The 24599-nt window shown below is 52.5% G+C and overlaps 1 protein-coding gene and 1 long non-coding RNA gene across 3 annotated transcripts; both read left to right on the forward strand.

The window, feature by feature from the left end:
- The first annotated feature begins 1180 nt into the window (after window positions 1–1180).
- On the forward strand, window positions 1181–18188 carry LOC110364115 (uncharacterized). 2 transcript variants are annotated; one of them, XR_002422661.2, is made up of 4 exons: window positions 1181–1710; window positions 1817–9931; window positions 12505–12615; window positions 13244–18188. It is a non-coding gene; the product is annotated as an uncharacterized LOC110364115 (long non-coding RNA). The 2 variants fall into 2 exon arrangements; XR_010468128.1 differs by having other exon boundaries at window positions 12505–18188.
- Window positions 18189–18975: 787 nt separating this feature from the next.
- On the forward strand, window positions 18976–21213 carry LOC102093870 (cbp/p300-interacting transactivator 3). The gene is made up of 2 exons (XM_065041411.1): window positions 18976–19111; window positions 19366–21213. The coding sequence occupies exon 2, from the start codon at window positions 19378–19380 to the stop codon at window positions 19990–19992; it is 615 nt and encodes a 204-aa protein (XP_064897483.1). The 5' UTR covers window positions 18976–19111; window positions 19366–19377; the 3' UTR covers window positions 19993–21213.
- The last annotated feature ends 3386 nt before the right edge of the window (window positions 21214–24599 follow it).

Raw genomic sequence — 24599 nt, forward strand, 5'->3', positions numbered from 1 at the left:
CTCCCTTCCTTCCTCCTTCCCTTCCTTCCTTCCTCCCTCCCTTCCTTCCATCTTCCTTTTCCTCTGCATTCATTCCAATGACAAAGGTTTCTGATTACAGTCCTCCTGGGGAATGGAACAGCAAGGCTGCTGCTCACTTACTGGCTGGCAGATTAAGATAGATAAAGGGGGGGATTTGTATATTGACTCTGTTTGGGTAACTCATGTGCAAGGCCTGGCCAGGAGCAAAGGGAGATCTGACCCACATAAATAATAACGAGCAGCATTTTTAAACTAAATCATCTGGAAAATTCACAGACGACTCCGTCGGTTCTTTCTATTGTGTCACCAGAGGGTTATAAATAATTCAGCCTTGCTCAAATATTTATGGAAATCAATTTAGCCTTAAGTCCAGCGTCACCTCCCTGAGAAAACAGTTTCCTTTTGTATCTCAAGTGCAAACTGACTGCCCTCCATCCCACCAGCCTCCCCGGGGCCGAGGGCACCTGTAGCGTCCCAGCAACGTGTGCAGGAGCCAGCCCAGCCAAGCAGGTCCCAGGCAGCTCTGTGGCCATGGGGACCACCAGGAAGACAAAGCTGCAGCTGCTTCTCAGGAGAGGAGCAGGTCCAGCAACTGCCCCCCCTTCTGCTGTGGTCACCCAAAGCTTCACAATGGGGCATCTGCTCTGGCCCAGGGCAATTGTCAGCTCCAGAGCCGAGGAACAGCGCGTGGCAAAGCTGCCAGCACACGCGGAGAAGCTCCTGTGCAGGTGACAGCCCATACTCGTGTCAATGAACCCTACACAGGAGAAGGTTCCTCGATGTGATCGAAGGTCACAAAACAAACTCCCACAGCAGCGAGCAGCCCCGGGGAGCTCCCTTTGCCCACTCCCAGGGCAAGGTCCGTGTCCCTGCCATACCCACTGAGGAGCATCTGCTGTTCGACCTGAGCCGTGACCCAGCACTTGCAGCTCGCTTCCTTACGTCCTCTCTGGCTGACACATGGCAACGATTCCCATCCCTGGAGACATCTCAGGCCAGGCTGGACGGGGCTCTGAGCAATCTGATCTGGGTGAAGCTGTCCCTGCTCATGGCAGGGGGTTGGACTGGGTGAACTTTGAAGGGCCCTTCCAGCCCAAATTGTTCTATGGTTCTATGATTCCCGAGACCTCTCTTCCCAAAAGCAGAGTGGCCTCATGGGTCACCCATCATGACCAGCACCCAGGAAGATTCCCACACACATGGTAAATCCACCAGGCACATCCCATACCTGCATGTCTGTAGATGCCACTAGATGAGAGTGCTGCTGTTTTTTTCCCACAGGTGATCCACACAGGTGACACTTGCAAAGGTTTGCAGGTGCAAAACCCTTATTTCAGGTGACCCTCCCAAAATCATAACCCCACCCTCTTGTCTCTGGGCTAGCTCAGTTAAGCTGTGATCCCTGCTGGTGTTTTCAAGGTGCAGGCAGCTTCAATGGGGAATGCAGAAAGAGGCAGCAGAGCTAAGGACAGATGTTAGACCTGCCCCAGGAACGCTGCAGCAACAGCCCCGCTCCGCCTGCACACCCACGAGCAGCAGGATGCATTTTGCCTGCACATCTGCCCCAGCACGCCTGGGCATGAGACAACGGGATCAGGATGTGTGCAGATGCTAATAACGCAGAAGAGCTTCACTGGAAATAATTAGCCCTTGTTAGGAGAAAATCTAAGGGAAATTTTTGACAAAAAGGTGGGTAGAATTGTTTTTCTGTTTTTCCTCTCCCTGCCTGGAAAAGTCCTTCTCCTGTCCAGCACTTCTGATTTGGGCCCTTGGAAAATGTACTTTTCTTTCTCAGGCGGGTGATTCATTGCAGACTGGAAAGAAATGGATGTTCCTGACCTGCCTGACATTTGGGATGCCACCTAATGCTTATCCTTAATTCATAGCCCCACTGTAGAAGTGTCTGCTTTCAGTGCATGAACATCACCTGGTCTCTGCAGACCTGAGTGTTAGTTGTGTTTTATTCAAAAAGGGGTTAATTTGTGCCCACTTCTCCCCAAAGTGCAGTAGCATAATCTCAAAAGAGCTGCTTGGCTTTCTCCTCCCTTCTCCAGCCGTCACTTCTTGGCTCTTAATAAATTATTCAGCTTTCCTAAATATGCATAGGGGTCTCATTAACAACTAATTTTGCTTATTTAAAACAACTGCATAATCAAACCACTATAGTGTTTCTCCTTTCTTATAGCCATGAATTATTCATGTTCTGGAAATCTGCATACAAATTTATTGATTCTTAAAAGGGCACATTTTTCACAGCCTGGAAAAAAAAAAAAAAAAAGAAACCCTGGTTATTCTGGTATTGAACATTTTGGCCCAAACTCCCGTTTAACAAATCATACGGTGTTTTCCTGGGAACAGACGGCAGGCGAACCCATAATGTCACCAAATGCACCTGGAATTCCTGAGTGCAGCAAGAGGGAGTATTTCCAACATTGCAATTAATCATTGGCACAGTCTTGACTTGCAGCCCTTTCTTGGGGTGCTAATGGCTTGTTGCTGCAGCATCCATCCCACACGGGCTTCTTGGTGCCTTCAGGTGCTCCCATCTGAGCCACAAAGAACATCTGAGCAAGGAAGGGACATTTTGGGAAGGCATGAAAAGCCTCCAGCGTCACTGGATCCAGTTTGGGCTCATCCCACAAACAAAGCACTGGAGATAAAAACATGCACAGATTCAACAAGAAGGTTCATTTTATTTGTCCCTAGAGAATTCATCAGGGTTCGGTGGTTGTTTTTCTGTTTGCTTAGTAAGGTACGAGGTTGCTGTGTTTGAATTTGTCTTATTCTTTCATGAGTAAAAAACCACTCGCCACAGGAGGATTATGAAGCTGTAAATGTTTTTTATAACACAGCAGAGCCCTGAGACAAGATGTCCCTTTCTTCCTTTCCTTGTCCATCTGCATCACTGGCTGGACGGCTCTTTATCTGTTCATCTGCTTGGCTGCAGCTTCTCGGGCTGTCTCTCAGGAGCAACCAGCACGTGGAGCAGCCTGAGTCTGACTTGAGCCAAATCGCAGCCCCTACCTGTCCTCTGATGGCCTGGAGTTTTCACACAGGACTTGTTCAGTGAGGACCCAGTGGGTGACAGACACAGACAAGGCAGAATGAGCTGGACGGGAAGATGCACTTTGCACAAAGCGTGCGGTGGGATGCGGGATGGCTGTTGACTACCTTCACCCCACATGTTTCGAGGTGTTGGCGTGCTGACCCATCCTTGAACGAGGGGATGGATCTGCTCCTCGCTGGCACTGTGGAGCTGCCAGCACATCGTGTCACAGCGAGGTCACCTCGGAGCTGGCAGGACTATGCTGCTGTGAGTCACTGGTGGCTCTGCCACGTACCACTTGGAGCAGGTAATTGTCCTCGGGGTGATCTCCAGAGACCAGGGCACAGGGGAAATAGCAGGTACTTTCAGGCTGTTCTGGATATCTTCTCAATGACCCACGTTGGACTCACTAACTTCAGGGACTCCCTAGAAAAACTTAGAGCTTTTTTTCCTCTTCAAGTTCAGGCTTCTGTCCCAGTTTCTGTGTCTTCAGTCTGTGTCTAGTCCTCCGTTACAGCCTTTTGAACTTTATGAGAGCTAAGTGCATCCCGTGATTGCGGTGTAGAACTGGTAACCAGGATGCCTGGGTCCTGCAGAGGGTGGAGAAGGTGCCGTCCTCGACTTGTTGGGTGAGGATGAGCCAGTCAGCTTCCTCTTGCAGACCTTGTTTTCCCAGATGGAGATGGTTCTATTTACCCACATCCATAAATACAGTTTTACAGCCTGGGTTAATGCTGGTTTCCGGGTGACTGCACTAAAGTCTCATCCAGTCCTTAGCCCCCATTCAGAGATTCCCTTTTCTCCAGTATTTCACAGGTCAACTGCAAAGCAGCACAGGTGCATCAAGAAGCTGGCACAGGTGGTATCAAAGCATAGCCCCTTCCTGCTGCCGCTCTTCAGAGCGTGTTCCCCTGCGTCAGACCCCTCAGACAGCACCCCAGAGGAGGAGATCGCTTGGCTTGATCACTGGATGCCTTTTACCCATCACAGCTGCACCTCCTGGCTCACGTTGCAGATCTGCTCTTCAGAGGTAGGTGGCTGACCTGCTCTTGACACCTCACACTCATTCCCCACCTACCCACGGCTTGGTAGGAGCAGATGAAATCCGGAGATGTCGTCGGCAGCCACCGCTGCCCTCCGTGCCCACCCAGGGAAACAGGGAGCGGCAGGGAACGTCTGGATTCCATAAGAAGCTGAGATACTCATATAGGCAGCATTAATTACAACTCTTAGCATTTAATTATAGGTTCCCTTGGTTTCCACTGTATATTTACAGCTGAAAAACCTTGCTAATTGCCCGTGTTGCCATAGCTCAGACTTGAACTCACGCTCTAGAGATGGTAGAACCACTCTGCCTGTTCCAGACCAGCTCGTGACCTTAACAATCTACCACCTATTTATGGGCACCTAGAGAGAGCCGAGAGGAGGGGCTGGGTGTTCCCCACCAACCTCACCCCCTGCTTACAACAGCTTGTCCAAAAAATGGCCTCAAGCAGTTCAGAACAAGAATCTCCTTGAGATCAGCAGAGGAACAGAGTTGTAAAGCTGAGCCTTCAGGACCGGTAATCCATGATGAAGCTGGGACCTCCAGGGACACAGGACACCGCTCCAGCGGAGCTCCTTCTAAATAGGCTGCAAAAAAGATCTGATATTATGCAAAAATATGCAGATGGGATCTGATTCCTCTGAGTCACACCTCGTGTGCTTCACCCGCTGCCCACAATTTCACAGGGATGCGCACGGTCATGGTGCCACAGGGACGGCACAGGGAATTATGTTGTAAAACTGCGTCACGTTGTGCAATGTCCCACCTCCGTCCCGTTGCGGCAGCTCCCTGCTCGCTCCCCGCTCGCTGTGGTGTGGTGCTGTGCTCCCTCGGAGCAGCGTGGCTCCAGGCCTGGGGCAGCCATGGCAGGGCACAGCGAGAAGGAGCATCCTTGTTTCTGCACTAAGCCCTGCACTCTTCCAGGAAGCCAGACCTGCAGAGCTGGGCCTGAATTAGGACTTCAAACACTCCTCTGATGTCTATTATCTCTGCTGCGCAGGAGGCAACTGCTTCCTCCAGCTGAATTAGGGGTTGTGTGACCCAGGAACAAGAGCCCACAGCATGTTTTGTAAGAGCACCCATTTTCCCCTGAAGATCTTTCCCCGGCGCTTGCTAAAGGGACAGGTCCAACTAGACAGGAGGCACCTGGTTGTTCCCAGAACCAGGCGTGATCTGGGCAAATGTGCCCTGTCCTGCCCTCCCCAAACACAGACGGGAAAAGTGCCTCGCAGGAGCCGCTCCCTGCCTGGCCTGGGACGTGCCCATGGGGTGAGTGTGCAGGAGCTCACTCCAAGATGGTGAGTAGCAATGAGCTGAGCCCAACCTTGGAAGGCCGGGAACAGCCGCTCTCTTACCCGGCTTCCCAGGGCAGCTCTGCCAGGCTCCAGCCTATGTATGCCCTTTCCCCCTCGGCAGTGGGCATCACTGAAATCACCTGGACATGCTTCCTGCAGTCTTTTCCCATGGATTATGCCAGCCCTGACTGCACAAGGCTTGGAAGCCTCCTTTTGTCTTATCACATCTAACACACAAGCACCAATTGGCTCAGTACGCCTGCTGAGGTCCGGTAGAGAGCTACTCAGGCACGTGCAGCAAAGATGCAAACAATAATCAAACTGTATATTTGTATATCTCTTGGGGACTGTGTCCTAAGGCAGTTGAAGGGGAGGGTGGCTGCCACCTGAGCATGGCACACTGACCTAGGAAAGCTTGCTTGGAAACCCTGGGCTTTCCTGTCTGTGTTGGTCACCTGGCAGCACTGAGAAGGGAAGGGTGTCTGATGCCACCACTGGTTTTATGAGCTCTTCAAAATAAGCAAGTGCACTGTCTCACTGAAGAAAGAAGCTGATGCACAATCACCACTTGGGAATCCGCCTCTCCTCTGGCACTGTCCTGTCCAGGCCAGTCTACGGCAGGCTCCAAGTCAGATGGCCACAGCAGGCCATTGCTTAACCCATCCGCTGTTCCCAGAGGACGGAACTTTTGCGTTTTGGCTTAATGTCACAGCAGGATCATCCAGGGAGTCATTCAGCCCTGGGCCACATCTGTCCAAGCAGACAGCTGGTGTCCAGTCCCTGGGGCAGTGCACAGCCATGCACTGCAAGACAGGGAGCACACACACCTGGAGCACAGCGCATGGACCATCCTGAAACACCAGACACCCATTTGGCCCGTGGACAGACGGATCTGCCCTTTGCAGGCATCATCCATTGGTTCCTCCGCAGCTTGGAGACAAACTCCCTGTAAGACAACAACTGTGAAAAGGCATCTCAGTCCTAATGACTTGGGTGGAGAAAAGATAAGGAAGAAAGTATCATTTCCATCTTGCAAACTGGGCACCGACGGGAGTCCCAGACCCTGCGGCACCTGCCCAGTGACTCCGCTGGGTACCACAGCTCTCCCTGCCCCACCAGAGACCTGTGCGTGGGATCAGGCTGCGGGGTCTTTGCTGCAGAAAAGCCAGCCTGAAAACTTGTCACCAGAGCGGATGACAAAGCGCACAGGCACACATGCCTCCCTCCACGGAGAACACGCCAGGGCACCTCCGCATGCTGCCTGATCCAGCAAAGCATATCTCACGGGTCAGCAACTGTGGTGGGATTTGCACAGGACTGGGGAGGAAGCAGAGGAACCAGAGTAGCTGTGCCACACCAGCTCCTGCCGGGGTGCCCGTGGAGCCCGTCTTGGACCACTGTGGGATGCCAGCCAGGAGCCACTTTGCAGTGTAACCATCCGAGGGATGGAGTTTTCTGCCACACCTGCCCAGGCTCCCACCCAGCTCCCAAGGGCTTCCTCTTTCTTCTGCCCTCCACGCTCCCAGTAACGCAGACGCTACGCCCTGCAGCCTGGGGTGGCTGGGAACAGCCAGCTCTCCCCTGTCACAGCATCTCCTCCCAGCCGCGAGCCCTCGTGCACCAGCTTTAAGCTACTTCCTTGTGGCTCAGCCTATTCACATTCAGCGTGGCCATGGATTTCACACAGCTTGTTAACTAGCGTCACACATGGGGTGTTGCTTCGTATTCAAAATTCCAGGATGATTGCTAAGCGAGTTGCATCCAGCTCCCATCAGAACCAAGACGAGGACCCCTCTGGCCTTGGGAGGACCCACTGTCTATATACAAGCTGATTTTTTAGCTCAGCCAGCCCCAAAGGTTTTCATTCCCATTTAGGGGAATTACCACATTTGCCTGTGTTTGTTACAAGCATCAGAATGAAACTCTTCAAATTCCACCCTAATGGGATCCTGCCCCTAAGGGACTGAAAGTTTTTCTTCACAGCAGTCTCTGTCTGAGCCGTGAGTACTTGGAGCATTTCCCAGTGTTTACCTGGAGCTGCGAATAGCTGCCATTCCATTGAACTGTGTGAAGTTAGAGCCCTTATTTGAGATTTCACCAGAGCAGAACCCAGGAGCTGGTCCCCTCTGGGTGGGCTGTGCCCCCCATGTCCCCACAGCCACCCAACCTGCCCAGCCTGCAGCACAAGGGGGACAGAGACCTTTGCTCCGTGTCCTGCTCCTCTTATTAGTACACGAGTTAACTTTAATACAGAGAAGAGCCCCTATGAAAGTGGCTGTCCAGAGGCAGGTAGCATTTCTCCCCATTGCTCATGTCAATGAAATGGCACAAGTTTCCAACCTCTGATACAGAAGACATTCTCTGAAATCTCAGGAAGACACTACCCTTCAGGAATATTAACTCAGGAATGATGGACCATGCTGCCTATTGCTCTCCCTGAGAAATTTCCTCTGCAACAGCTGTCACTCCTCCAGTCATTCCAAGCTGTGTCACCCCTTCTTATTCTCAATTAACACAAAGCCACTGCGCTGTCACCAGGAAAGCTCATCTCTTGGAATGGCCATTGCAATTTAAACATAACTTTAGCCCTGACTTTCCCGTTTGCTGTGGTTGTTTGTGCATAATTAACCTCTGAAAATATTCTGTCATCAACTTGCTAATCTGGACACCACATCTGAGCAGATGTTTCTGGCTGCTCTCCAGCCAGAGGGCTTCACGTACTCCTCGTTTGCGTTTGGTCTGGCCTGCGCTGCTCCTTGCAGGTGGGATCAGTCTGTGAGCAGGTGAAGTTCTCTGTCATTTTCAGCGGGTGAAGTTTTCGGTCGTTTTGCAGCAGAGGAGGTTTTCAGTGGTTTTTAGCAGGTGAGGTTTCTAGGCTGTACCAGAGCTGTGCTGAGCGCAGTCAAGGAGCTCTGGCATTGTTGATGAGCCGGAAAAAAGTCACGATGCTGATTATAGTCTGTCAGCTTCCCTAACCACTTCCAGCAATTAGATTTAAGGACTTTCTTACTAAATTTACAGAAATTGCTTCCTTCCCTCCTGTTCCTCGGAGCAGAATCGGCAGAGCCTGATCCCAGATCTGCCCACTTGCACTGTCGGGACAAACAGTTCCTGATGCATCCCGGTCAGACTGTGCCGCCCAGGCAGACACCAGCACCGAGCTTCCCCGGGACCCTGACCTTTACCAATAACCCAAGCAAGAGATAGCAAAGAGATTTACCTTCGAGCCAGGTGCATGTCACTTGGCAGGTGAAGCAACGTCAGCTCACAGGCAGGGGAAGCTGGGCTCGGGTCAGGAACCGGGTGGATTGCTGCTATCAGCTCCCCGGGGATTTGTGGACTAATTGCTTCCCCTTTCCCCTCAGCCCCACGCACACAGTTCTCTAGCAATTCAAACTCCTCTGATCTGACAAGGACCCACCCTTCCCCAGCCCCTGCGACACGGTTCCTTCCCTCGCACCAGGGACTGACCTGAGTGTGCAAACAGCCGCCACGCGGGGCTGATGTGGCCAAACACAGAGCTGTTTTTGCAGGGTTACTTATCAGTCTGATCAACTCCCCGAGTTAAGTCAGCCAGCACTGGCACGGGGGCAAGCAGGAACACGCCACCGAGGGCGTGAGCCCTGGCAGGGTCACACGAACCTCGCTTAGATCAGTTCCTGCCATGTGAAATGGATGCATGGAAGAGAAGATGTCCGTAAGGGACAGTTCACCCCGTCTCTGCCTGCACTCTGTGTTCCTTCACTGCGTCCTTGGCATAACACAAACTGTACCTTTCCATGGCAGAACATGTGTTGTTTTCCTCTTGCAAAGTCCCAGGAAGCCCCGTGTCACCAGGCAAGAAGCAGAATCTGTACCAGAATCCTCATCTCCCAGAAGGTCCATTCCCAGGAGACAGATCAGCAGACATCCTGCAGAGCAGTGCGATCCACAGCATGTCCTTTGCAGACCAGACTCAGAGGGTGAAGAAACAGAGATTCTGGAAACATTTACAAGTCACAGGGATGCTGCAAATCCACCCAGAGCCCGAGTGGATAAACACGGGCCTGCCCAGGTGAGGGCTTCCCGGAGCACTTGGGCCGGAGAGCGTGGAACAGATTTTTCTCTATCTGCACTAGTTTCCCAAGTTGACTGGTCCTAAGAAATGCAGTATTTATAATTTAGAAACATTCTGTCAACACTCATCAATTTTGTTAGATTTCCCATTTTAAAAACCTGTCAATGTCCTTCTCCCTGCCCATCCCTGGTGCCACCTCTGGTTTTTAACTGGAAACGCGGTGCTACCACTTTCAGCCAAACAACAATATGAAGTCGCCCATATAATCAACTTGCATTAAGGATGATTTCAAACATAATTATTAAAAATCATCAGAAAAACTACGCTGGTGTGCTCTGCCATCTATGCTCGAATCTGGAAAGGTCAAGTTTCTGTCCATCTCCACCCAAGACCCTTTTCCAAAGTGACAGCTGAGATTCAGCTTGGCGTCTCCTGTGGATGGAGCTTCCTCGGGGACCAGAAGTTGCGTGAGTACCAATTTTGTATTCAATTTGAGCCCTGGGGCTTCCCAAATGCAAAACCTCAGGTAAGTTCCTCATAAACTGGCATGCAACATCAGCTCGGTGCTTTCTTCTGATTCAGGCTCTGCCTGATACAGCAGAAACCAGCAGCACACTCTTGCAAATATGGCAAACCATGAACTAGAGTGCAGTAGATGAACCATACCTGGAAGGCTGAGTGAAGTTATTACCTGCTCTGGTTGAAGCCTTCATACCATTAGTGTAGCCCCAGTGATTTTCCAGCAAACCTGAAGCCTGGTGGGGAGAGCACTGGGTGTTCTGTGAGTCTCTCACCAGGTACTTTCCATCACCTGCTTGTGCGTTGGCTACAATCATCCCTGACACTTCTTCCCTTCCTCTCTGGGAGCTCTGCTGCCCCGAGGGCTGTTGGCAGGAGCTGGGCAGCAGGGCCGGGGGCAGGATGATGGGGTGAGAGGTGTCCCTTTCCCCTCACCTCTGCAGAGACCTCAGCAGGTGCAAACCCACGGGAGCCACTCCTAAAGCCCCTCTCCAGGAGTGCCACCTGCAGAATTCAAACAGCAGCATCTCACCCAATGGACCTCAGCCAGGAAAGGACTGTCCCCAGCAGGACCTTGCTGTTGGATCCCACCACGAACCTCTGAATGCAGCTCCTCCTCATCCCCCAGACAGCCCAGCAGGGCTTCCACGTGCTGCTTTCTAGAAACCAAAATATGACCAGTCTGATGTGGAGCAGCAGCGCTTGGCTCTGCCGGCCGGGCTGGACGAAGGCACCGATCCCCACCTTGGGAAGAGGGGGCTCTTGCACAGGGCAGCCCCTCTCCTGCCCCCGGGACGCTCGCTGCCTCTGCCCGCGGGGAAGCAGCCTCCTCCCGGCAGAGCCGCACAGGAAGCCCTGCAGTATTTATAGCTCCCTCTGAGAGCTTCTTGCACAAACTCGGGGAAAAACCTGCACTCAGTCAAAAACAACCACCGTGCACACAGGGCTGCACTGGGAGCTGGCGTGGGGGGAGATGTTCTCAGCACAGCCCTGGACCCACAGGTCCTGGGGAGGAGGCTGCAGGACCATGTCTACCATCCAGATGAGGAGTCTTTCCCAGGACTATTTCTGGTTTTCCCTGCTGCAGACTCCTCCCTTGCCTCTTTCCATCTCTGGCTTCCACCATCTCACCCCTCTTCCTCCCTCCTCCATCTTCCTCATCCCTTTTTCTTATGATCAAAGCAGGCTGCTCCCCACCTAGTCAGATGCACTGAGCAAGGACAGTGGTCACTAAGATGCAGAGGACACTGCTGCACAAGAGGGAAGGACAAAACCTGCTGCTCAGTGTAGTGTAAAGTGTCCCTGGCAGTCAAGAGGGACCCGTGTCCTGGTGCATCCAGCTCAGCATCGCCAGCCGGGCAGGGAGGGGATCGTCCCGCTCGGCTCTGGCCTCACCTGAGCTCTGTGCACAGGGATGGGGACACGGGATAAAAAGGATATTAAGCTATTGGAGAGTGTCCAGAGGAGGGTGACCAAGATCGTGAAGGGTTTGGAGATGAAGCCATATGAAGTCCCTGGGTTTGTTCAGCCTGGAGAAGAGGAGACTGAGGGCAGAGCTCATGGGGCTGCAGCTTCATCACCAGATGAGCAGGAGGAACAGGGCTGAGCTCTTCTCTCTGTAACAGGGACAGAGCCCAGGGAATGACAGAAGATGTGCCAGGGGAGGGTCAGTGGGACATGAGGAAAAGATTCTTCCCCCAGAGGTGCTGGACACTGAACAGGCTCCCAGGGGGGTGTCACGGCCCCAACCTGACAGTGCTCGAGAAGAGACTGGACAACGTCCTCAGACACACGGAGAGACCTGTGGCGTGTCCTGTGCAGGGACAGCAGTTGGACTCCATGGTCCTATGGGTCCTTCCAACTGAGGACATTCTATGACTTTATGAGTCTATGAAAGAAGAGCAGAAGTCAGAGCAATCTGGCACGTGGCCACACACACTCATCTCCCTGAGCCGCAGGGAAGCTGGACAGGGTGCAAAGATCCTTCCGCCTGGGGTTCCAAGATGTCAGAATTTTATTTTGGTCTCAACTGGGATAAAACACATGCAAACTAAATTTTGCTTTCATTATGTTAGGTAATTCCAAGTTTCCATTCCTATCCTGAATTTTAAGTGATTTTCTGCTACCACATAAAGCAGGAAAATATTGAGATTTCAAAACATCCACTTCAACTGGAAACACGGAAACATTTCACTGTGAAAGAGCTCTGAAACAGGTTCAATTGAACTCTGAACCTTGCTTTCCTGAATGAATTTTGCTTCATCTGGCCCAGTTCCATGATTTCTTGGTAGATTCGTATATGCTGAGGCAATACAAGTTCCAGGAAAATTTTCCCAGCCAGTTCTGGCCCTAATGTGAGTCAATTTCCAAGCCCAGTGATGATCATTTCCAATTCAATTCCACCTGAGCTGGGTGGATCCTCACCTTCAGTTGTGTCCTGCAGTCGGCCCTCTGAGCAGCCTACAAGACACAATGGGTGATAATTCTCCACATATGATACTTTTCCCCCCTTTTCTTTCAGTGCCAGCAGATCTCCCCATGGATGGCGAGGCAAGCAGTGATTTCCCACCTTTGTGGACATGCCCAGAGCAACCAGCCTCTTGGAGGAGCTGAACGGCTGCATCCTTCCAAGGTTGGTCCTTGTCATGAAGACACGGCAGCCCCGAGGTGACCCGTTTGTGGCTTGCTGTGCTGAATCTGTGTCAAGAAGGGCTGCTGCTACCTGAAAATAACGGCATGGATTTCGCCATTTTTCTAGTGTTGCTCCTCAAAGCTGAGCCCACAGGGGCTGCCAATAAATACACTATACACCTGTCTTTAGCATGCTGCCCCTCTCTCCATGCATATACACATAAACATGTGTTGCCTGAAAACTCCTGCTTGGCTTTGGGAGCTGCAGAAAGGAAGCCCTGGAGCACAGGGAGCAGGTTTCCAGGCTGGCAGTGCGCTGAGATGATCGGCCTTTGCCTGTAAACCATTATCTCTCCATCCTTTCTGGGAAAGACCCAAGTTGAGGCTGCATCTTGAAGATAACTGTGAACATGGGAATATTTACACAGGTCTCTCTCCTGGAGTCAGGCCAAGCTGCCTGTGGTTTGTGGCCTACAATAACAAACGTTACAGTAGAAGATAGTATTTGTTTAACTGCTTGTTCTGTCAATACCGTAGCTTGCAAAAGCCCAGAGATTGCACAGTCAGAGCTGACAACATTTTGGAAATCGTCTGTTCTTGCACCAAGAGTAAGGGCTGTTTTTCTGTAGGTGGGACTCTGCCAGGCTTCGCTTCTCTCTGGAGACTGGGCATGGGGATGCGCCTGCTTTTGAAGACTTTTTGAAGACTCTCCTGCCTGCCTCGGTTGTCCCTTCTCCAGGACAAACCATCCAGCACCTCCATCTACCAGCACCTCTGCTGGTGATTTCCCACCTCCAAACACTCTCCAGTTTCTCCACGTCTTTCCTGAAGTGGTGAGGCTTCAGAAGAACCCTCCCCTAGGGCTTCTCCATTCACAGCCGTCAGTTGGATCTGCTCCACTGTGCCAGGACCACACTTAGCCAGACTTCACCATGCCCGCTGTGTGGTTTCAGCACGCAGCACCGGCTCAGCTTCCCATCAGACACAGGTCCATACCCAGCTTTCCAGGTCTCAGGTTTCCTTCTGGGGTGGCTTGAGTTAGTTGTGAACCAGAAGCGAAGTGTTGAGCTGGGAAAGCTGCCGCTTTCATTGCCTCTCAGAATAGCAGCTCTTTTTTTCTAAGCCTTATTTATAAACTCCTGCTCTTCGGTGGTGTTTGGTTTTTTTTATGTCAAAGATAGCGAGTTCAGGAAATCAGCAGTGGTTTCTGTTATCTGGAGCACAACCACGCGAGAGAGGGAAGAGGGTGTCACACTCTAGGAGCCTGTTCATGGAAACTTGTATCTCATTGCTTCGCCTCTTGAGAGTCGGATATTTATAACCCCTCGCATCTCCTCTTCCTGCTCCTTGCTGTCACCAGCTTCAAAACTTGCTCATACTTTTAACCCCACAAAAGTAGCCAGTGGGGGAGGCCACCTCTCCTTCCTTCCCCCATTTCCATGTGTAATTCTTTGCTCACAGACCAAGCACTATGTTTGCATCGCTTCAGGTCATCTCCAGTGGCCTTTCCCACCCACCGTACCTGGAGCCTGGAGCACAATGCAGAGCAAGGAACTGAAAATGCCTTTCGACAGCACACAGCGTGGCCGTGGCAAACAGGAGGACGGTTTCTCTCCCCGCCTGGCACTCCACTGCTTTCACCAGCTTGTCCCTTACACAACAGATGCCTTCAGCAAGCAGCGTTCCCAAAAAGGGCAATTGCGTTTTAACCCTGACAATGGCAGCAGCAACACAAGCTGTTTTCCTAACATCACATGTGCCAATAGCTACTATGGATTTCAGTGGATACTGGCCAGGAAGACACATTTTCAAGCAGCACATGTTTTCACGTTAGTCCCAATAAATTGATAACTCACTTAAACATCCAGACCATTTTCTTCACGTAGAAAGGAAACCGGTCCACATGAAAACCAGGCTGTGCGATGCCAATGAGGTGACAACAATGCGATTTGTTTTCAGGAATACTGAGCTGATGAATAACAAAAAAAGGAACCTGACAAACAGGTCTTGGACGACCTGGATCCCAAGAAGCTCTTCCTGCACAAAACTTTCAGTTGCCCTGAATCACCCATCCCATTCCTGCCCTGGCCACACGAGCTGGGGCGCCGGGCACCCAGCGCACCCACAAGCTCACACCTTCCTGGGGCTCCACTGCAGTCCCTGCTCAACACTCAGACGGGTAAGAAAGTGTAAAAGCACTTGGGCACCTTAACAGAGTCACGGGAGTGAGAGGGGCAGGAGTGCGGCTGGAGGAGCACGGTCATAGCCATGAGGGTCTGGAAATGCAAGGGAGAACATCGTTGCTACATCGACCCAGGGAAAACAGCCACTGCCATTTGAAAAGAAGCTTGCATAACACCAAGGAAAGAGAAGGCAGATAAACAGCAACAGCCGCTTCTGATGATAATGCAAGAAACACCACACTACAGCCCCCCGAAGACTCAGCACCACATCCCTGACTACCCCACACCTCCAAATGCAAGTCAGTTGCATGAGGCAAGTTCAGCAGACCAGAGAAACCGCCACCAGCTAATCTGCCTCAAGACAGCAGCAACATGGGTGCAAAGAGATAAGAAGAAATAACCTAAAACCTCTCTGACTTCATGCTGTGCTGTGCAGGAGCAAGGAGGACACAGTCATTTGCAGGGGAAAGCCCCACTGCTCTCCATGGCTACTGATCCCCCCTCTATGCACCAGGTCCTGACAGAGGGACACAGCATCACATTGGGACCCAAGAAAAGGCAGCCTTGACCCCAAACCCCACAGGGACATCCAAGGAGGCACGTGGCTGTGCCAGGCTCTCCTCCCTGATACCTTTCCCAAGGCAGAGAACAAGACGCTGGAGCAGAGCAGGGAGCAGAGCAGGAGCGGCCAGCACAAGGGTGCACGGCATGCCCAGGGGAAAGCAAACAGGAGAAAGCAATTGGGGATCCTTGACTCAACAGGCTCATCACCAGTGAAGCCACAGCACGGCTCTGTCCATCGCTGCTGCAAATCCAGCCTGAGGGAAATCGTAGTGACCAGGACATCCCAAGAGGCCACGTGGGCAGAAACACATGCCCAGACAGCAACGTGAGCTGGGCCTTGGGCAAAGCGGCTTCTTGACATGAAGCAGCCCTAGGGGTTGGTGGCGTGAGAGGGCACTTGGCTTGTCTTGAGCAGCGAAAAGGACACACTGGGGTATCTGGGGAGGACAGTCATGGCACTGAAGGGACCGCACAAGAACAGGGCCCCGTGACATTGCACACAGACCATCGCTTTGACACCAGAGCTGATTTGGTGCCAGCTCACGGTCCAGGGACCACAGACACCAGCCGATATGGAAACCTGGAAAACTCCAAAGTGGAAAGGAAGGATAGAATTGGGAAACACCAACAGAGCAGTAGCCAGGCTGGCACAGAACAGGGAGCAGAGCAGAAACAACCAGCATCAGGGATGCACGGCAGGACCAGGGGAAAGCAAACAGGAGAAAGCAATTGAGGAAGCTCGTGTCTCATTCGTGTGCATCTCAGCCAAAGTCCAAAGCAGGAGGTGCTTGCAAAGGACACTGGAAAAAATCCAGTGATGTTATCTGCCCTCACAGAACAAGATTAGCCCAGAGGAAAAAAAAATAAGAAGTTGTTTACAAGCTGAGCAAAGCAGCTCCGTGTTGGGAGCACACCAGTGCCTGGGTGAGCTGCTGGCCTGGCTACCTCTGCCGCTTGGGAAGATGCACCAAACCCCACCATGCCCTGCTCTGGTCTCGGTCACCTTTGCAGCGTTTCGCAGCCCTGGCAGGTGAGACCCTGCTGAAGGGCACACGCTCCCGCACCATGTGCGTGCATGCAGGTAGTGGTGTGTCCCACAGAGCGTGTGCAGGGAGTTTGCACGCTGGACACTTGCATGTTTGGCAGCCCCTGCAGAGCAGTGGGTGGGTTGTAAACTGAAGTGTACGCTGAGAGTCACTTGGTCAGGGGAAATTCCTAAAATAAATCCTCTACCTGCTCCCCTTCCATCGATATATCTTACATCCTACAAAGCTCTTCGTAACAGTGTTCTTTCCCCCTGCCTCCCTGCCACCCAAGATTCTCTGACTCTTGCAAAAAAAGAGATTTGGACTGCAGATCAGCAACTGAAATTAGCAAGAACCAGTTCTGACACATACAAAACATTGCAAGGTAAGTGTTCATGTCTCTGTTTACAAAAAGCTCTCACCTGTGCCACTTCTCATCCCTGGGGTCTTTAGGGACATGATTTTACCCCTGTAATTGTGCAGTCAATGCATGATGATCAGGGATCAAGTATGAGGAGGGAATATCTTGCATAAACAAATCACAGGTAACACAGACTACCTGTGGGTTGGGCTGCAAGCCCCGCTGAGAGGGGAACGGAAAGGTCTGCAATGTGCCGGTGACCCGGCCTCTGACCTGATGCCCACCCGCGGGGATGGCTTGACCTGGGACACAGACACACTGGGACACAGATCCCCAGCTTGCCGAGCCAAACTGGTGCCACTGGAGCCACAACGTGATTTATAATGATTCCCAGTCTGGGTAATCCACCCTTGCCAACACGGGGCTGATGACACCGGTACAGCCAGCCTGGGGAAGTCCCACGTCAGGAAGCTGTGAATGACACACTCCTGGAGGTGGCTTGTGTTGTGACTTAAGGCAGGGCTGACCAACTGACAGCCCCAGGGCTGGATCCGATACACAGGCGGTTTATCTGCTTTCCCAGAAAGGCCAGTCTGTCCGGGGGCTGATGACAGATGGCAGCGCATGGGGAGGTGGAGAGACTGCAAACCTGGGGTTGGATCGAGTCATACACAGCGTATGTAAATACAGCTGCAGCGGTTTGGGTCCTTAATACTTGAGACCTCAGCATGACGAGGAACCACTGCTTGTTCTGGGCCAAAACGAGGAATGTTGCCAGGACTAGTCAGCCTTTGCCAGCTCTGCTCCCCCGGCCACTGGCTGGGCAGTGTGAAATGCAGCAGATAAACCCACACTGGTCCCTGTAAAATAAAATGTTAGTGGTTTGAGAACAGGAAGCCCTCAAGACACAGAACACGGGCGGATGGCACACAACGTGGCAAACACGGAGGCTGTGGATCTGTGGACCCATCTCACCACCGCAATGCCTCCCATCGCCTCGCACGCTTCCTTCTGCAGGTTCCTCTCAAAACACCCCAGGTTATGGTGGTGAAACGTCTAGGGGACAACATAAGCTGGATCAGGTGATCCCAGCCAACACAGCTCCATTTCTGGCCAAATTGTTTTCAAACTGGATGAGATGCTGATCTAGCTTACCCTTCCCAAAGCAGAAGGGACATAACCAGTGCAGAGGCAGAGGAGACTTTCACACTTGTGTTCAGCAAGCGTGCTCTCTCACCTGCCAATTTGTTTTCAAAATAGTGGGTCATTTACCATCCTGGGGGTCTTGTGTAACACACATGGCTGTGGAGAGCCCCTGTTACTCCTGTCCAAGAATTCCTGCCCCGTGTGAGCTACACACCACACCTCTCCTCCGACTGCTAGAGGCTCGTACAGCTGGATGCGTCTGCAAAGACAAGGGCAGACACTCCCTTCGTATTTGTTCCTCGCCTGGGTGGCGTCTGCATGTGAACTCTCGGGCAGGCAGGTATATGTGTGTGAGCATGTGTTTATTAGCACTAAAAAATGCATTTGTCAAAATCTCTAGAGTTAAAAAACAATCATTACGTAATTACACTCAACAATTAACCAACTGATTCATCAGTTAGAGGCTCACCAACAACACCTGAAACCCATCCCAGCCACTTAGCAAGGCAGAAGGTGGCACAAACAAAAGCAACTCCCAGAATGTCCTGGAAGTTAATGGTCTTGCATTCTGTCCAGGTAAGAGAGGACATTTTCCACCCCTCACATCTGGAAACTGATGGCTTCTGGGCATTATCGGCTCTGAGGAGCTGGTTTGAGGTGTTTTGATATAAAGATACTCCATACAAGTAACCCTTCAGGTCAGTGTTGTGTGGTTCGGCACTCATCCAGGATGTCTGTCCCTAACTTCAGTCCCCCCGGACAGCACACACTTAGACCTCATTCCTCGTGTAATACAGTTAGCAACAAACACTTTATTCAGCAGCCTTTTAAACACTGTGTTATCGCCTCTTGCTGCTCAACAGGGTCCATGAGCATCACAAAAGCGCAAAACATATAAAACTCCATGAAACAGGCTGCTCCAATTCTGCAGAGATCTGTCTGTCATTACCAGAGCCGCGGTCTGTAACGCCGGGAGGGAGCTGGCCAGCCCGGGAAGCGGCCCGGCCTTTGTGCCGCCCGCCCGCCCCGTCGAGGGCCGGGCAGCACCGGGCCCGCTCCAATGGGCGCCGGGGGGCCGGCCCGCCCGGCCCGCCCCAGCCCGCGTCTCTATAAGTGCCGGGAGCGCGACGCTCCGCACACAGCGAGCTGAGCGAGTGCAACACTGCTGGTTGAGCCAACTTGCTGCCCGACCCTGCTGCCCGCCGGAGCCCCGGATCGGTGCGTACCCGCGCGGGCACAGCCCGGCTCCCCGGGGCGGCCGCGGGCCGGAGCGCTGAGCCGCCGCGGGGCGCGCCGCGCTGGGCTTTGTGCCGCAGCCGCGGGCGGACGGGCGGCAGCGCGGCTCCCAGGGCGGGTGCAGCGCGGTGCGCTCCTGCCGGCGCGGAGGCGGGGGGTGCTCGGGATCCTCGGACGGGAGCGGGAAGCAGCGCTGTCCCCGGGAGCCTTGCCCTGAGCCGTGTGTCGCCTTGCAGGGGCCTGGAGCCATGGCTGAGCACATGATGATGTCCATGAGCCACGGTGGCACCGGGCTGCAGAACTACCGCATGGGGGTGAGCGGGCTGCAGGGCCCCCCGCAGCACGGGCAGCATGTGCTGAGGACGCTGCCTGGCGCCGGTCAGATGATGCCCTACGGAGGGTCTGGCATGGATGGTGCGATGAGGCCAAGACCCAACCTCAGCGGACAGATGGGCCACCACCAGATGCAGAACGCGATGATGTTCAATGGTCCAAGTCAGCAGCAGCAGTACATGGGGCCAGTGGGCACCCAGCAGCTGATGGCCAGCATGCACCTACAAAAACTCAACACCCAGTACCAGGCTCACCCGCTGGGAATGAGCAATGGGCCCATGGGCGCTGGTGCCCAGCAGTACAGAGTGGGGCCAAGCCAGCACCCAGGCATGCAGCACATGCCCTCACCAGCGCTGACCTTGAACGTTATGGACACTGATCTCATAGATGAGGAGGTCTTGACATCTCTTGTCCTGGAACTGGGGTTGGACCGGATTCAGGAGCTGCCAGAGCTATTCTTGGGACAGAACGAGTTCGACTTCATTTCAGACTTTGTTAGCAAACAGCAACCCAGTGCCATCAGCTGTTGAGGGGCTTTGAGCTCCTCCTTGTGTCTTGGTGGTTTGGAGTTTGTTTCTAACTTCCTTCTCCACCTGCCATCCTCCTCCCTTCCCCTGCCTTGCCCTGTCCTGGATTCCTGACCTCCCCGAAGAGACAATCATCGGACACCGACTTGCAATGGATTGCTTTTCTCTTCCGTGTGGTTTTCCGTTTGGAGTTCCTGGGGAGGGAGCGTTGTACCCCAAACAGAGAGCAGATCAAGAGCTCTTGCTGTAGAGCTGCCTCTAAGTGGCATTAACAGGATTTCTGGCTTAAGTAGAAATAATGGACTTAGGACTTTCCACAACCAGGCTTTGAGCGCAGGAGGAGATGGGCAGCTGGCGGTCCTGCCGGTAGCTGGATTTGCTCAAGGATTCTGTGGTGCCAGCAAAGTTGAAGGATCCCCCGAGAGAAGATTGTCTCCCTGATGCATGGCTTGAACCAGTTTCCCCTTGCAAACGTGGGTGGAGTTTGCTATTTGTTGGGACTTTTTACTGTGACAGTAAATAGGTTCAGCTGGGGAAGGGGGCACTTCCCCTCCGGCAGCTTTCTCTAGCTGGCTGAGCAAAATAAAGTATGCCTTGGGGAAGGGTGTGCGTGTGCGTAAATGTTCATCTCTGTGCAACTTGGGATCTCCGACCTGTACAGCTAATCAACTGTAAAATTCACAAAGTGTTTGAGGCTGATTCAGGCTTAAAGCTGCAGTCTAACTTCACTTTTTTCCACCTCTGAAACCAAATAAAGACCATGTAACTGTATATTCCAGATCTAATCTTATTTATTTTTCCTATTATTTATTTGCAAGGGCTTCTTTTGTTATTTGGCTTCGGGACTGCTGGGAAGGATGCATGGAGAGTACTGCAGCTTTAAGATTCTGGCTTCAAAAATAGAAAGCCTGGGATAGTATTCAAGGTGCTCTGCAGATAGTCACTTCAACCTGAGATCTGTATGCTGAACACACAGGGCTGTAAATCCAACACCTTTCCGAATGTGATAAAGATGACTCGATTTCTAATTCCCTTACTCAGAAAAGGTTACATGTAAAAGCTGGTGGGGTTTTGTTTCCTCTGCTGTCTCCTGTTTCCAGGCTCTGTGGAAAGCTCTGAACTCCTAGTTGCTGCTGCCCCCTGCTGCTGAGGCTCCTGGCGGCTGTCACTCAACAACCAAGTGAGAATGTACAAGATGAATTAGCAAATAAAAGCTGAAATATCTCCAGTGTGCATTTGTTCAGCGCCCGTCTCTGGCACGGCTGCAGCGGGGTGTCAAACACCGGGGACAAGGGTTTTCTTCACTCCCGTTGCTGATCTGTGGATCCCGGTCACCAGTGTCGCCCACCTGACACCTGAGTCGTAAGGACTGTGTTTCTAGTTTAATGCTTGGACGAAGTCGATCCTCAGAGTGTGGCTGGGGGGATGAGATGCTCCTCTGTGCTGAGGGCAGTATCCTAATGTGGACGGAGGGGTCCAGACAAGCGGGTGCTGACTCCTCACACCTCTTCCAGACCATGTGCAGCCCGGGCAGCTGGTCTGTAGCTCTACTGGGAGCTCTCTGCTGCGGTTTTCTACACCGAAGAGGCTCCAAAAATCATGACAGCTCCTCCAGAGCTTAGATTTTTCTTTCTAAAGGGTTCCCAGCAAGTCATTTGCAGAGTTCAGGAATATTCCCATGTGTTCCTTTCCTGCCCTGTAGCAGCAGGGCTGTGGATGCTGCTATTGGAGGGTCTGTATCACTCTGAGACTCTTTGGGTTGCCTGTCAGTGTCCCCGGCCTTGCTCCTTGCACTACTCAAGAGCAGTTGTTGAAGTCCTGTCCTTTCAGTGGTTACGCCTGTGCAATCTGGAGATCTGGTCAAAAAGTGGGTGGCAGGGCTGGTGTTGCCGATGGGGGAGCCCTGGTTGGGCTGTCAGCTCCACAGTGACGGGCTGTCCAAGAGCTTTGCTTTCCCTGTGCATCTGCAGAGCAGCAGATGGCTTGGTCAGCAGGTTATAGGTAAGCAGTGCGGAGCTGGCAAGTGGATTTATTCCTTAAAGTAGATGAGCCCCAAAATAAACAGGTGTGTTCTAGGCTGCTGGTTGTGGGGGTGCGGGCTGTGTGACACCATTGTGACCTCCAGTGTCCCAGCTGTGAGTGGGGAGCTACATCCAGCCCACAGGTGCAGGACGGTCAACGTTCTGCAGAGGTTTCCCAAGAATGCATTTCTCTGTAAAAGCACTTGGCATTTGATGCAAACGGGGCGGAGGAAATGTCTGTGCGTCCTCTTGCAGGGCTGTGCTGTGCACTGGGAAAGGGGCAGCTGATTTAAGTCGAAACAGGGGAGCTGATGTTACCAGAGATGGGGAGTGACTGGGGCTACCAGTCAGGATTTGCTTGGGAGTCTGTCCTAACAGGTTTAAAGTGCCCCCATGCCACTCAGGACTGGGGACCAAGTGGGGTGTCCTCCTCCTGCACCATCTCCACCAGCCTTTGCCCAGAGAAGCGATGCCGTGGGGGTAGGGGAAGCTCAGCAACAGTTCATCTGCATGTCCCTGAGGATCCGGAGGAGCCAGCCCAGGGTTCAGCACACAGGTGCATGGATGAGGCTCCGAAAGCACCGGCTGCTGGCTGACTCAATGTTTCATCTCTCTTTTGGGTCAGCAGCTCTGTGTATTCCTGGGTCTCTGGATGATGGGGAAGGAGGATGCTACAGTCGAGAAGACGGATGCAGAAGGGCCGTGCATCACTCCCCGGGGCCGAGGTCTCTCGAGGATGCTGCTGGGCAGTACTCTCGGTGAGCAGCCCCACCGGCCTGACCCAAGCTCCTGTGCAGCAAGAATTCCCAGGAGCTTCCACATGCACCTGCACGGATGTGGATTAGGGAAAGCAGCTCTTTGCTAAATATGAGTGATATTCCAGAGACAAAGAACTAAACCCACAGTAAAAGCTTTCCAAGTGACTGCTTTTGCAAGTGTCTGATCCCAGCACAATTCCCGGTCCAGCCTTTGCCCTAAAGGAGGGGGAAAGCGGGGAGATCTGCACCTCAGGTCTTCCATAAAACACTGATGATCAGCAGGCTCAGTAGGTTACTCTATGGCTCCTCTCAGCAGTATTTGAAGGCTGAGGGTCTCTTCTGGGACATGTGGTGGTTTATGGCGCATTACAACATTCATAATTTTCAGATGCTGGTGACAGTGTGCCGTTAGGTTGCTTCATAATTGCTACACCAAGGTATGGACCAAGTCCTGCTTTTCCTGTTTCAACTGTCAATACAAAAGACAGTTGATTGCAGGGCATTATAGTGAGTTGAGAAAAGTTTCAACAAGTCAGCTGAGTCCTGTTGTCAGTTGTATATGCGCAGCTCAGAACCACTGGGACCTTGCAGGGTGCAGGGGGCTGTGCTGCATCCTGCAGCCTCCCAACAGAAGATTATTTCCTTTCCAGATTTGCCAGAAATATCCCTGAGTTCACATTTCCAGTGAATTCTGCGAGTTCAGCCTGCTATGAAAGTCCATGACCTACTCATGACCACTGAAGTAGAAGAGGTGAAGCGATGTCTGACACTTTCCTGATCTTTTCCCACTGCGTTGGCTCAGAGCCACACGTCCATCCTCAGCACTGCAGCTGTGCTTGGGGTGTAGAGCACACTGAAACCTGCCTTTCTCTGCCTGGCTGGAGAGCTGCGCAGTCTGCCCCATCCTCTCCTCATCCCTCTGTACACCCTTCGCTTTCTCCGACAGCACCAGGACAAACAGAAGGGGACAAAGGGTTCTATTTCATTCATTCATTCTTAACCAAAGCCCTGTGCGCTGTTTTGCTAAGCACCTGCTCTTCCATGCCAGGCTACTCAGAGCCACAACCAAAAGCTGCCACATCACTACAGGTGGGGAAATCTGGGTGACACTTCAGTGCTGCCCTGTGAGCAGTGCCAAGAGCAAATCCTGTTTGCAAAGCGGGCACAGCTAGGTCAGGAAAGGAGCAGTCGTTTTAATACCTAGACCTAGTCCTAGCTTCCTCGGAGGTTTCGGTGGGGTCAGAAGAGGATTCTAGCGGCCCTGGAGGAAGAGAGCTGAGCGCTGCCCCAGACCCTCTGGTCTGCTGGACAAACCAGGGGGAGGCAGGCAGAGTGTTGCCCAGCTTCCCTACACAATTAGGCTAGGGAAAATACTAAGAAAGGCATCTCAAGGAAATGAGATCTGAAGGTTCCTATTCCTCTGCTTTGACAAGGAAGGAAAGTTAGCTAGGGCTTAGAGGATACGTTTCAGACATCTCAGAGCAGACAAATCCCACCTCAAGCGTGTGCATGCAGAGAACACTGCGCTGCTCAGCAGCTTGGAAAGATAAAGCTAAAACTGCTGCCGATTTCAGCCCGTACACCGCAGGGATCGGGCCCTTTGGACTGGCACAACTGTTTCATGCATTAAAAGCACGACTGCTGCAAATTACTAATTTCTCCCACAAAGCCTTTGCAACAATCCAGTGCTGTGAACAGCACCGGCTGCACAGGAGAAGCATTTAGGGCTGATACCCACTGGAGTTCGGTAACTCCGAGGAGTTATTAAAAGCTGCCGGTGCTGCAGCGTTCCTCCAGCAGATGGTCAGCAAGATCTGCCCTATTCACTCCT

The sequence above is a fragment of the Columba livia genome, chromosome 26, assembly GCF_036013475.1.
Source record: "Columba livia isolate bColLiv1 breed racing homer chromosome 26, bColLiv1.pat.W.v2, whole genome shotgun sequence".
In the NCBI taxonomy this organism is placed as follows: Eukaryota; Metazoa; Chordata; class Aves; order Columbiformes; family Columbidae; genus Columba; species Columba livia.